The 14,630-nt window shown below is 44.0% G+C and overlaps 1 protein-coding gene across 1 annotated transcript in view; it reads left to right on the top strand.

Annotated features, from left to right (window-relative positions):
* Nucleotides 1-14,630, top strand: part of LOC122201838 (guanylate cyclase 2G-like) — a 55,839-nt gene that overhangs the window by 23,770 nt on the left and 17,439 nt on the right. The window contains 6 exon segments of the mRNA XM_042907804.1: nucleotides 693-814; nucleotides 1,460-1,623; nucleotides 3,602-3,739; nucleotides 5,941-6,024; nucleotides 6,759-6,863; nucleotides 7,377-7,448. Coding sequence (XP_042763738.1) covers nucleotides 693-814; nucleotides 1,460-1,623; nucleotides 3,602-3,739; nucleotides 5,941-6,024; nucleotides 6,759-6,863; nucleotides 7,377-7,448 — 685 coding nt within the window.

Below are 14,630 nucleotides of genomic sequence, written 5' to 3'. Positions count from 1 at the left end.
GCGTGCCATCCCGGCTTCCTGTACCCAGGAATCCCTGGGGGAAAAAAAAATCTGTTTTTGTTCTCTCGGCTATAAATCAATGAGAAAACTAAAAGGAAACCTAAAGCTTAATTGAATTGCTACTTGTCCCCACCATCACCACCCCCAATCCAGATTTGATTTGACACTGTTCTCCCTCCCTATCCTTATGGAATTTTAATATGCCAAAGTAAACTGGCCCAGGAAATGAAAAAATCATAATCCTCAGTAACAAACAGATCTTCGGTATTGTAGGAACAGGCATTCTCCACGAAGGGGGCGGTGTTTTGGTGTGTGTGATGTCAAGGTGCTGTGTAACAAGAGTTGTCTACATCAAACACGGGAGAAAATCCCAGCAACACCGGAGCATTGACACATCACTTTTAAATCAAAAGTGACAGGGTTCCAATCAAAAGATGAAGTCAGCTCTTCTCCCCAACAGAATGATAGTGCCCTTCCATGAATTAGATGATCTGCAGGTGAGTTTGAAGAGTCTAGGTGAGGTGTGAAAACCGGATGGGTCACCAAATGTTTGAATTAAGAGACCAAGGCCTGCTTCTTGCAAATGACGTGCATGTTTCAGTTGCTTCTGCCCTGCCTAAGGTAGTGACAAAGCAGAATAAATGCAGTGGGCACTGACTTGTAATTGTCTTTTTTTTTTTTTTTTTTTTAAGACCCGCGAGGAATCTCTCCACTCTTCCTTGGCCCCGGGGCTCACTTCCTGAAGACAGACCCAGCTGTGGATTTGACAATGAGCTCTGCGGAAAGGCGCCTGCTTCTACAGGTCAGTGCGGGCGCTCAGAGAAGGCGGTACGTAGGGATTCTCCCCAGGAGGGTATCTCAACAGCGGTGGCACTGTTGATGTTTGGGGCAGGCTACTCTTTGTGTGCGGACGTGTCCTGTGCACTGAATAGCTGCATCCCAGGCCTCTACCCGTTACAGACTAGCCACGCTCTCCAGTTGCAGCCACCCAAAAAATCTCCAACATCACCTGCCTCCCCTGTAGAGAACCTCGGCTCCAGGGAAACCTGGCCCCTGGGATGTGAGTCTCAGGGACTTCATTTCTAAGGAGTTAGGGAGTCTGAACAAGGGAGTATTGCCTGGTGCTCCTGGAATTAGGTGGATCATAACAGAGAACAACTCTAAGAACTCATAGTGAGCGATCAGTAACAGTGGTGGTGGTACTAGAAGTCATCCCCATTGTCTACAATGGAAGTTTCTATCCACAAGGGGAGGTGGGTGCAGTTGCCATGGGAACCAGAGGGGAGGTCAGAAAAGAATTCTTGGGAGAGACAAGTCTGAGTGGACCCAGGACATCCTAGCTTGGACCCAGGTCTGGATAGCCTTTGAGGCATCTGTGTGGCATGACCAGGCTGGGGCCAGGACGTGCTCTCTTCTGTTCTTCAGCAGGCTGTAGTGATGACATATCCCTCTCCTCCAGGCGTGACTGCTGTGATCCTCGCTATGGCCCTCTTGATTACTGTCTTGGGAGCTGTCATCATAGGTCTTTGGTTAAGGATTCAGAGGGGAAAATTGCAAAGGCGAAAGGAAGACATTTGGTGGCAAATCAATTATGATGACATCACCATTCTGCCCCCAAACAAGGTGAGGCCACAGCCGGCCCAGATATCCACTTCCTGCTCACGGCTAGTGATTTGTGGAAGGGACCTCATCTAGGAGTTTCTGAAAGCCGAGGCTGACTCATTGATAAAGTGGGTGCTTAACGGACCCTTTAGCCCCACATTCTGGCTCTGGGCCTCCCACTTCCTTGATGAATATCCCTGGGAATGTCATTTCTGGGCCTTAGCTTCTGAATCCTTATAAATGATCAGATGGTCTCGAAGATTCCCTTCAGCTCTATTACCCTGTGGGTGTAAGGACTCATATATCCTGCTCAAATATCAAAGCTGTCTCCTGGGCAGCATTTCGTTATTTTGAAAACCACATGAACTCCTTTAACTGGCTGACGACGAATATAGTAAGAATCATTTGCTCAATGACCTCTTCTGAGGGAGGTGAGCCCCACGGAGGTGTCTATAAGGTGAGACAGAAGCCCCATAAATGGAGTGAGTAAATGTCTCAGCCGCATCTTCAGAAAGCAGGTGACATTTGGGAAGAGGGATTTGCTAGAGATGACCAGGAGAGAAGTAACGCAGGGTAAGCCAGGATTTATATATTTATAAATATATTAAATATTTATTTAATATACATTTAATAAATAAATGTATATTTATTACATTTAATAAACATAACATTGTTTGATAAGGGTGTAACATTTACATAATTTCAAAAACTACTACCATGACTGTATCTTATGACTCCTTGTATTTTAGCTTGAAATTTTGAAGTGTCTTTTCTTTCTTTTTTCTTTTTTTTTTTTGTTATTGATATTAAACCGGGCAATCTTTGCAAGCATACATTGATTATTTGGGAGGATTTATTGCCCTACTGGAAATGTTAGTAAGAAATGTTCTTTAGATTAGAAAGACGGATTCAAGTTTCTATAGGTTTTTTTTAAACAATTTTTTAAGTTTATTTATTTATTTTGAGACAGAGAGAGAGAGAGAGAGAGAGAGAGATCACAGGGGAAGGACAGAGACAGAGGGAGAGAGAGTGAATCCCAATCAGGCTCCACACTGTTAGCGCAGAGCCTGATGCAGGGCCCGGACCTACGAACTGGGAGACGATGACTGAGCTGAAATCAAGAGTTGGGACGCCCTGCCGACTGAGCCACCCGGGCACCCGAGTTTCTGCAGTTTAATAAGAGCTCTCTGTTCCTGGGAAGAGGGAGAGGGAGGGAGTAAATTTTGATTTCATCTCAGTTTATTAAAAACCTACAACTGAAATGAATTTTAAAGATCAGCAATTTTAGAATTTCAGAGAGTACTTGCTCAGGAGTACATGCTACTCAAGATATCAAGAGAATAACAAGAATCTACGTATTTGACCAGATTTATGAGTCTTAAATATCTCAAAGCAAAAGAAAAGTGTTCTAGAATGTTGGTGCTTGTTAAAAAAATAGCACTAAAGTGAGACCAAAGTAGATAGGTTTGTTCTCACGGACATTTAGATTAACTGTGAAGATAAGGAATGCATTATGGGTCAAAATCAAACATCTCTGTCATGTTATATATGCGTTGTTCCTGTTATATTGGCTTTCTTTTCAAAATTGCAGTTTGTATTATTCATTTCCTTTTAGTGGCATTCTTGAATGTACTATTCATTCACTAAATGAGTTGTGACTTTCAAACAATAAAGGTGACTTAGAGTAGCCGAAATCAAGGAAGCTCCAACACGTTAGGACCAGATCTAATTAAGCGCCAGAGCCAGAACTTGAATTTGGGCCGTCTGACCCCAGAGCCTTATCCATGACAACTGTCTGTGGTGGTATAGACACAAGAGTGACTCATGTAGTAGCCAAACACTCACACTTTGGGTCAGAGGGATCAGGACTTAAGGCCTGACTTTCCCCACTTATTAACTGCGTGACCTTGGTGCCCATTTTCCTGAACTATAAAAGGCACACTCTCTTCTGTACTTGGTCGTGCTACGGAGAGCAATCGGGTTGCGTTGTGTTTTACAGCCATCCCAGAGATGCACGCCCGTGTCGAGAGGAAGCAACAGTAACTCATCTAGTGTGATGATTTCTGGGGATGCCAGTTCCCTTGTCAAGAGCCAGCAGGTGGAAGAGGTCTTTTATGCCCCTGTAGGGCTTTACCAGGTACTATTGAGGGCAAAGTGACTGCATGCACGTTGTAGTGTGTGTCTCTGTCCCCTGTCCTTTCTGCCAGGCAGGGCATTGTGAATAGGGGAACACTCCAAGGAAAAGCCAGGGTGTTCTTGTGGCTCCAGAGCGGTGCGTCTCAAACTTCAATGTGTACATGAAATACCGGGGCTCTTGTTACAAAGCCGATGCTGTTGAGTGGGTCTGGGGTGGGGCCTGAGATTCTGCATTTTCCCTAACAAGCTCCCAGGTGATTCCTACGCTGGCTTCTAGACTAGACTCAGCTCCGTCCAAGAGAACTTGCCATAAAGAGGAAAATATTGCAAATCTGCGTGGTCCAGTATGGTACCGTTCTAAGACTATTAAACATTAGTGTGCTGGGGAACCGGTTTTGAGTTTTATATCATTTTAATTTGGGGGGAACCTCATGTGGCTAGTGGCTACCTTATTGGACAGTGTCTTCGTAGAACATGTATTACTGCCTCCTTGGTACCACTTCAGCACTGACGAATTGGCTGCTGCAGTATAAGCATGGACAGCCACCAGAGCCTGCGACATAATTCCTGCCTGCCCTTTGTCACCCTCTCTTCCACTCCCCAGACCGTTATGGCTGCCTGTGCTTAGCACTCCTCTAGAAGTTCAAGTCCTCTGGGTGAAAAATATGTGATGAAAAAAAATCTCATATATAGTGTTTGAAATATACAAAAAAAAAAAAAAATATTATCTGGGAGGTCCCGGAGAGCAGGGGCCAAAAGCTGCAAGCAAGGAAAATTTTGTTCCTTGCTCTAACTTGGGTTTCATGAAGATTGGAACCAAAGCATTCCTCTTGCAACTGGACTTATTTTTCTAAATGTTTACTTGGGTTTTCGAACTACAAAAAAAATTGTCTTGAATATCATCATCCATAAAACCCTGAGCACCTTTATTCATACAAAACTGTGTATAATGGTCCAGTAACCATTTAGAGATGGCAACCAGGAAGCCACAGAATATCTCTATTGATTAATCTCCCTGAAATGTTTGCTCTCTTCTCCTTCAAATACCATCACTGGGGTCCCCAGCTTTTTATGGTAGTGTCCAAACTCTTTAACAAGGGTTCAAGGCTGTCTACTGCCTAGTCCCAGCCTACTTTCAGAAAAATTGTTTTTCGTGGCTGAAATCCTATACTATCCAGTCGGTCTTACTGCTTATGCCATGTGTGTTTTGCACCTTTGACGATACCATGACTGCTGCCCCTACCCCACCCCCTCTAGAACCTTCTTGCCCTTCAGAGTTCAGCCTTAGCATTACCTCTTCCAAGAACCCTCTCCTCTATCCCACGGGGTGCCTTCCTCCTTGGAACCCCCATCACAGACCAGAGTCTTTTGCAATTAACCCCATACTAAAAGTGGGAGATCTTGGGTTGGCATTTAAATTGTGCTGAGGCTTGTGTGTCCAGATTCTACCTTTTTTTCTATGCAGATTTCCCCAGGTTGTCAGATGATTTGTGGCAATTTATTGACTCTCTTAAAGCAGACTTAATAGGTAATGGCAATGAGATATGCTACTTCCTGAAAGCCTGATATGTGCCAAGCATTGAATTAACAGTGTTACGTATTTTAACTGATTTAAGCGTTGTAAGAACTCTATGAGATAAGTTTCCTTTTTAATCTCCATGGTACAGATGAGGAAATGGAAGCTTGGAGAAGTTAAATCCCTTGTTCAAAGTTAGTAAGCTGTAAGCAGTAAGAGGTAAGCAGAAGTAAGGTAAGAGCAGTAAGGTCGTAAGCAGTAGAAATGGCCTTGACCCAAGTATATGACTCCAGGCTTACTCTTAAGACCTCAGCTCACCATCCCTTTGAATGAAAATGGGACATTACTGTGTAATAGAGTGTAATCTTGGAGTCAGATGTTCAAATTCTGGCTGTATTACCTACAAATGTGTGACCTTGGACAAGTTACTGAACCTTAGTGATCCCACCCGGAAACATGCCCGTCTTGCAGGGCTATGATACGTGGGAAATGAGATCTTATGTGTTAAGAAGCTAGCTGAGCACCTACAGATAGCACAGTGCCACCCTGGCCTGATCTGGACTCTGATGTCCCTTTTGTAGGTGGATTTCTTGCTGGTTTTCCTGCTTCCCTTCCTAGTCTTTTCTGAGTAGAGCTTTTCTGGATCATCCTGGATTAAGAGCATTCCACTTTGTCTCTGGTTCCAGGGAAACCATGTGGCCATCTGCTACGTGGGTGACCAAGCAAAAGCCTCAGTCAGGAAGCCGTCTGTGCTGCAGGAAATCTGACTGGTGAGGCTCCTCCCCACTCTCCCTGGGAGAGAGAAAGTGGCGCTGATCTCTGGCTCTCTGCTGCCAGCTCCCTCTTCCCATCTGGGAACACCCCAGTCCAAAGGATCAATGATGGGAAGTTTCTTCCCACTACCCCCAAGCTTATTGGCCCACTACCCCCATCCCCTGACAGCCCAGACATTAGGCTTAAGACCCTTTAGGCACCTGAAATCTGGGACCCCTTCCAGCCTTGCCCTTTTCCCTTAAATTCCCCCTGGCCTTCATTCCACCTCTCCATCCTCTGTGTCTGTGAGGATTGTTCACCTCTCTTGAAACTTTTCCTTGGATGGAGTCAGATTCATGGGGTCTGACTTCTTGCTCGAAATCTATGACCTGTCATGGCCCAGACACTGTGGCATTGACAGCCATGAACACCAGGAAGCAGGGCCAGGTCTGTTTACTGTGATGTGGTTTTAGTTAATCCCCATGGCTAAGGTTAGACTTGGATCATTCCTCTGGTTTATTTGCTAGAGGCAGACTGCCTGGATTTACCTCCCAGCTCTGCCACTAATAAGTTGTACGATCTTCAACACATTATTTTACTGTTGAGCATCAGTTTCCTCATCTGTAAATGGGAACAGTCAGAGTTCCTTTCTCACAGGGTCTTTGTGAGAATTAAATGTATGTAAAGCACACAGCAGAGTTCCCAGCACAGAAGACGTACTACGATCATAAGCTATTATTATTATTTTCAGGTATATGAATTAGGGCACGAAAACATTGTCCCCTTCTTTGGCATTTGCACAGAACCACCCAATGTCTGCATTGTCACCCAGTATTGCAAAAAAGGGAGTCTTACGGTAAGCGAACTAGTAAACCTTACCTCAGGTTAGATTAATAGCAGCTAATAAAGAACTCGTCAATGTTTTGTCCTTTATCCAAGAACAGTCCCTCTCTGGTTTAATTGCAAGACCTGCATTATCTTGTTGGGCCGCCTACAGTTAACAGTGGAATTGCCAACAGTCAATTTTTCTTTGCTCTGGGTGGAGATTGCCTGAGCCTGTTTTCGTTGCCTAAGACACTATTGCTACTTCTGAATTGTGTTTCTGGACCCCTTCCTACCCATAGTATGTGACCATCATCTTTATGTCTGGAAAAAGGAAGTATTTATAAGACTCCAGACTTAACAATGAGTCAGGTTATAATATCTCCTGGGAAATTTCGAGTATTGGCTGTAGAGTACTCTGCCTCAGGTGGCTCTATTGGTTCTGGTCAAAATCATCCAGCATATTAGAATCAAAACCATTCAGCACACAAAACTCCCTGTGCTTCACGTTGAGTCAATGGTGATAATCTGAGTAACTGTCTTTCAGGATGTTTTGAGAAACTCAGATAATGAGATGGATTGGATATTCAAACTCTCGTGTGCATATGACATTGTCAAGGTGACTGTGGCACAAAACTTAAGGAACAAATACCATAGCGTTTTTTGAGTTGTTCCGTGTTTTTGGTGAAGTTGAACTGTAATCTTTCCTGAAAACTCTGATCTTGCTCAGATCTCCTCAAAGTGATTGCACTTAAAACTCACCACTTCAGTCAGGTTTTCCATTCTTTTCACCCTCCTTGATTTCAAGTAGGCACACTAAAGTTGAAAGGGATGCTAGGTTTATCCAGTACCCAAAGAGCAGAGTATTTACATTTCAGGGTAGAACTTTTTACCCCGAAGAAAATCTAATTACTAGGCCATGAAGCAAGCTGGGGAGGAAGATTCCTAATACCCCTTCTTTCTGCCTAGTTTTTGATTCCTTTCCCCAGAAAATGGGAATTGGTGCCACAATTACCTCAAAGCTCTTGACCTGAGAGGTGGGCTATGGATGCAGATCTGGAAGCTGTAAAAGCAGGCAGCAGAGTCTTTCCTTTGGGCAAAGAGGGCTGTGGTGTTTGAAAAAAAAAAAAAAAAAGTAATAGTAGCAATCGCAGTACTTGTGGCCTTGTAGCTGAAGTATATTTAGTGATTATTTTTGCCTGCTTTCTACCACTTTGTGTATTAACTTATTTAATTCTCACAACAAAATATGAGGTAGATCTATCATAGCTCCATTTCACAGATGGAAGGTGAGTATGGGGAGCAGCACGTCAGTGTGGACCAGCTAAGTCTATCCTCCTCACCCTGGGCTAAAATCCAGCCTCATTTTGTAAACTTGTCCTGCCTGCTTTCACCATCAGAGGGGACTATGCCCACAACCTGGGAGTGGGTCTTGGTGAGGAAGTCCCTCAGTCTGACACATGGGCAGCAGGACAGGGCTGGCCATCATGTCAATCAACAGTCCATTCATCAACCAACAGACTCCTTTAGGTTGAGACTTGGCCTGGGTGTTGTGAGGAACACAGGGTGAAATATAAGCTCTGCCCTCCTGCAGTAGTGACTGGTGAGTGACTTTGGAAAGTCACTTCCCCTCTCTGGACCTCAGCTTCCATGTGCGTTCAATAGATGAGGTTGGCCTGACTAATATCAAAGAGGTTTTTTTCTTTTTTCTCTAGGATTTGATTGCTCCTTATTTTGGAGAAGCTGAATCTTACTGGCCTTGTGAAACTTCGGTTTCCTGGGCTTTAGTGGAAACCGGAATATTGTAATTACCAAGAAAGGTAGACAAACTGAAATCACCTATGACTGGGTCCTCCCGGACAACCTTGGGCCACCACTGTCATTATTTTAGTAAAACTGTATGGAACATCTATTAAGGGTTGGCCTCACTCTGGGAACTGTCATAAGAAGACAAGGACTTGTTTTCATCGCTAGATGGAATAAAATCTAGGTACAGAAAAAAAAAGTTAGGAAATATACATATAAAATTAAATGGTGGGATAGTTATAAATAGGATCTGATGTGGCATCCTTTTCTACCCTGGACTCCTCTCTCCTTCCCTTCACCCACATTCTCTTCCCTTCCTACCAAGCCCAGAGAAGTATTCTAGACTCCAGGGATCTGTCTCCTGCCCCAGCCAAAACGGATGACATCATGTATATTTGTTATGAAGAGAAAACGAGTAAGTTAGCTGTCCCCAGGTAAGATACAAATAGCTAATAGATTTAGCTTTTTCCATCGGCATTTGGTTTTTGAGAGGAGTTAACCCAAAAGTTTCTCTGGAGAAATGCTAGGGTAGGTGATAATGGCACTCTGAAAGGAAAGTCTCCCTGGTATTAATCAGTCCTTTCAGGTCACTGAGTCTCTATCCCCTGCTCCATGCCAGGGGAACCAAAGACAGCTGGACACCTTGCTTTAGAAGGATTGTTGTCTTCTGAAATGGAGCGTGCGCATTATGGGACAGTGTAAGGAAGTCATAATGAGTTCAGTCAAGGCACATTTAGGCACTTCAAGGTCAATTACTCTGCCAGAATTCCTTCGAAAGGGACTAGTAGTAACATGAAATTCATGAAAGCTTCTCAGAGATTTCCCATTGGTGACCCAGGCACTGGGCCAAGCTCTGTGCGTCAGATTGTGTTTCTGGCCATCACATATCAATCATAAAAACAATTCCTCTCCTGATGTTTATTTGACCAGAACACTCTTGATGCCAGGTACCAGAGAAATTCCGAGATGCCACAGACTTTTCAAGTCAACCAACATATATTGACTGAGCACCTAATTTGACTGAGACCCAATTCTGGGCATGGAGGGCACAGAAGAATTGGCTCATTGTCCTGTTCCTGAAGAGTTCAACCCAGTGGAGCCAGCCAGGGAAGGAGCTTTGGAGATTATAATACTCTTCTCGAGTGAGGGATGGGACTTCAATTTCTAAGTAAGAGAAGTCTTAATGAATTCAGAGGAGCGCAGTTGGCATTGAAGTTGTCTTGGGTGTTTGAACCCTGGCTTTCCACTACTGACCAGGTGACCTTACCTACCTTAAGCCTCAGTGTCCCTGTGTATAAAATAAAGATAACAACAGTCCCCATCTCATAGAGTTGTTGCGAGAACTAAGATATGCTCAGCACTGTGCTTACCCGTTAATAGGTATATACCAAATATCATTTGTTAGGTGAAGCAATAGGGTTGCTATTACCACAGATAACTCCATCCCTAGTACTAAAAAAATGTACAGTCAAAGAATTTATTCCCCCAACAGTCCTATGGGATGAATTAGCACTGTCCAAAAAATACCAGCTGTATGTGACTACTAACCACTGGTAACGTAGGTAGCTCCAACTGAAGTGTGCGGTAAGTGTAAAATTCACACCAGATTCAAAGAATCAGTAAAAATATCTCACTATTTCTATATTGATTACATATTGAAATAAGTTTTTTAAATACATTGGGCTAAGTAAAATATATCCTTAAAAGTAATTTTACCTATTTAACTGAACAAGTGAAAATTATACACATAGCTTGCACTGTGTTTCTATTGGACAGTGTTCTTAATAATCAGCAATTCATGCCACTATTCGTTCACTTTTAACTCCAATATTAATAAAATTAATAGTTACTCCATTTTCAAGAGGAAATAAAATGAGGCTTAGTGAAGGTGAAGTAACCACCCAACTGGTAAGAGGGAGGTTGGGATTTGCAACCAGTCTGTCTCCAAAGGCTGAGTTCTTCCTTCCATGTTCTGCTTCTTGCCTGTATAAAGTACAAGAGACCCCAAATGTGGGATGCAGAAATGAGAGCACTGGGGGTACCCCCCACTCAACTTTCCAGGAGGGGAGTAAATGTAACTAGCAGACAGGTCGGTAATAGAATTGCAAAAACTGCATGAGATCTGGCACATAAATCATAAACCTCTCAGTTCTACGTGGCCTGTGACAATACACATAAAATCATACTTTTCCACCACAACAGGAAAAGAAAAAGAACTGAAGAGATGTGTGGTGTCTCTTAAAGAGGACTCCATTGGGGCGCCTGGGTGGCGCAGTCGGTTAAGCGTCCGACTTCAGCCAGGTCATGATCTCGCGGTCCGTGAGTTCGAGCCCCGCGTCAGGCTCTGGGCTGATGGCTCGGAGCCTGGAGCCTGTTTCCGATTCTGTGTCTCCCTCTCTCTCTGCCCCTCCCCCGTTCATGCTCTGTCTCTCTCTGTCCCAAAAATAAATAAAAAACGTTGAAAAAGATTAAAAAAAAAAAAAAAAAGAGGACTCCATTTCTAGGATTTCCACTGTATCCCAAACATCTCCTAATGGAATGTGCTCTGTTAATAAACCTGGGCATCAGGAGTGATCAGTGGTGACCAGATGTAAAATGTCTCCTGCCTAGGGTGGGCCTGGCTCTAGCAAGACCAGGGACAGTTGTGAGTGTCAGGGACAGTCCTGCTGCATGGGGAGGTCTCCATGAGGTGAGAGAGAATTCTTGATTGGACAGAGGTCTCCCCAGATTGCATGCCCAGACCTTGGCTTGTTGAGCCTCACTGGAGAATTCCAGAGACGGCCCCCAGACAGCCCCCTCCAGGTTCAAGTGAGTGGGTTGCAGTCCCAAAATGTGATTGAACTCTATCATCTCAAAAAACACACAAGCCTCCTGAATTTGGGGGTGGGAGTAGGAGTGGTGTGTCCACTGCCTTGGGCGTTTCCTCACTGCTTTCTGCATTAGCCTGTATTTCTTTTTTTTTTTTTTTTTAAGTTTATTTATTTATTTTGAGAGAGAGAGAGAGAGAGAGAATGAGTAGGGGCGGGCAGAGAGAGAGAGTGAGAGAGAATCCGAAGCAGGCTCATACTGTCAGCACGGAGCCCGATGTGGGGCTCGAACTCACGAACTGTGAGGTCATGATCTGAGCTGAAACCAAGAGTCAGACACTTAACTGACTGAGCCACCCAGGCACCCCAGACTGTATTTCTAATGCATTATTGGCTCAGGAGTTTTACTAAAACAGGATGGTGACTCAGACTATGATCACTGCCTGAGGGAGAGTGAGTCCCTGAGCTGGTGACCAAGAGGCCCAAGGACCCCATCTCTGGGTGCAATAGTCCACTCAGAGCCTCCTCACATTCATCTTTTCTGGAACATTGAGTGCTATGTACCACACCCATGGGTGACATCACCCCCACCCCCCCTCAGCTGGGCTTGAGAGTCATTTGAACCTCCTATCATGGTGTTAGGAGAATAGGTGTGCTTTGACCGCCCCACCCCCCCAGCCTCCTGGACAATCACCAGGACACCGGAAACAATAAAAGCTAATGATTTAGAAGCGGCTGTGCCTTGAAGGCAACCCAACCTGGGTTTATATCCCAGCTTTGCCCTCACTCTTCAGGAGCAGTTTAAAACTGTGAGTTTCCTCATTGGGAAACAGAGAATGGGAATATTAATCTATCTCCAGGAAGACCAAATGCGATAACATGTATAAAGCACCCTGCACAATGCATAGTACAAAGTGCTCAAAGAAAGGTTTATTGATACTTATTTGTTCATCACAGATCCACATCACAGTGAGAATCTCCATGGACCCTGGTGGCTTCAATGCAATGCTCAGTCACTCCTCACTCTCTGCCCTTCAGAGCTTTCTTTCTTCAGTCGAGGACATTTGTTCAGTTGGTCGAGGGCAGAGACTCGGGACTCGGACTGTACTTATTCCCAGTCCTGCTCCACTGCGGGCCAGCGATGTGACCTGGGGCAGGTTAACTTCTTCATTTCTCCCTTTCCCTATTTGTAAAATGAGGTCAATGACAATACCACCTGACTCTACAAGGTCACTACGGGAATTACACGAGCTAGTTTAAGTAAGGGACTTAGAATGGATGTCACATAAGGTTAGCATGATAACCTTAAAAAAAAGTATCCAGTAAGACCCTTGAGAAAGACATTGTCATTTTCACTCTTGCTCTGAAACCTCTTGGGTGAGGCAGGTGTGAGGAGATCCGTGCTACTCAGGCTAATGCAATTAAAATGGCTCTGTGACAGCCCCATACCTGTGACATACTCAGGTTGCTGGCTCTCTACCAGCTCCCATGCTAAATATTTGAAAATGAATGGTTCAGAGATTCAGATCAAAGATCTAAAGAAACTTTATGTAGGTATTTCAACTCCAAGAGACAGGAAATGTTGAATAAATATTACAGAAATGTCTTATTGCGAAGCCATCAAGGAAGGTAAGGAAACAAAGACGCCAGGATCATAAACAGTGGGTCCCCCTATCCCCCTGCACTGTTACAGTTACTTCCAAAACATAGTCAGCCCATCCCCTTAGGCTTCGTTTCATTGCTTCTAGGTCTGCCCTTGGAAATTTCAGAGAAATACAAACATCCATCAATCAGATCCTGCTTCAAATGTGACCGTTCTCATTTTCAAATTCATTTCTTCTCTATCTAGCCTCCCCAAATACCTGTTTCCCTCCTCAATCCCAGGTCTTTCTTTAAAGCCCTTCCCTGCCTATGGAAAGATCTGTGCACTCTGCCCTCGTCTCCTTGCCAAATGAGTGTGCCCTTTGCCTTCATGACTCACCTCCTTTAGCAAACTCTTCCTGTTGGCACACTTTCCCCATTCTGATTAGTGTCTTTGGGTTCCTTCGCATCCAGCTTGGCTTGTGCCACACACAATCCATAGTTAACGTAGGCTCTTCTGTTCAGGTCCAACCATTGGTCTTTTCTTTTTAAGCTCCCCAGGTGATTTTAATGGGCGGCCAAGATGTGAAACAGTAGAGGAGGCCAGCTGTTCTCAGACTGTGTGCACATGAATCTCCTGGGGACTGTGTTAAAATGCACAGTCTGATTCGGTACATCTGGGCAGGGCCTGAGACTCTGCATTTCTGCCAAGCTCCCAGGTGCTGTTGGTGCTGCTGGTCCCAAGGCCATGTTTCAAGTGGTGGGGATCTAGACAGTCCTATCTTGTAGATGATGAAATTGAGGCCCAGCGAGGTGAAGTGTCTTGCTTGAAGAGACCAAGCGGTGAAGTGGAGATGTGATGTATGCCTTCTGACTCTGGTGTTCTTTCTGGGCCTTTCATAAATAATGGTACTTTATTATTGCATAATAATAATAGATATAAACCTTTAAGAACATGGCAGATGACATGAGAATTTTCCAACGTTCCTCATTTTATTGCTTTTCCCCGCAAAGTGTTCAAACAGGACCCTAAAGTGCGTATAATATAATATAATATAATATAATATAATATAATATAATTATAGAATCATTACATGTAGGTAGGAATAGAATATAACTTGCAACATGTAGGTAATAAAAGAATATTCTTAATTACATAGGTTGTTTCCAAGTTGATTTTTTTTATCGTTTTTATACACATTTTTCATGATGATTTTTGGTGGGTGTTTACTTTGTGTCGTGCACCATGTCTGGTGTCTCATATGCATTATTACATTTAATCTCCACAGCCTCCCTCTGAGGTAGAGATCGTCACATCCATTTTGATGAGAAAAATGAGGCTTATGGGGTCAAGTAACTTGCTCTCTGCTAAGTGTTAGAGCTGGGATTTCAAGTCAGGAGTCTGACCACTTAGTCAGACTCTATTTTGTTTAGCTTATTGGAGCTTATTTATTTTAGGCTGGCCTTGCCTTCATGGCTGCACACTGGGGAGCCAGAAATAGTTTCCCCTACTTGGGTGACACTATCCAGGTTGAGTCAAGGACAAGGGGCTGTTAGTGGTTCTTGAACAGATGAACATAGAGATGGGCGGTTCCCCTCCTCTGGGT

This window comes from Panthera leo, chromosome D2, assembly GCF_018350215.1.
Source record: "Panthera leo isolate Ple1 chromosome D2, P.leo_Ple1_pat1.1, whole genome shotgun sequence".
In the NCBI taxonomy this organism is placed as follows: Eukaryota; Metazoa; Chordata; class Mammalia; order Carnivora; family Felidae; genus Panthera; species Panthera leo.
Note: the sequence above shows the minus strand (reverse complement) of the source record. Positions and strands in the feature narration are given on the sequence as shown.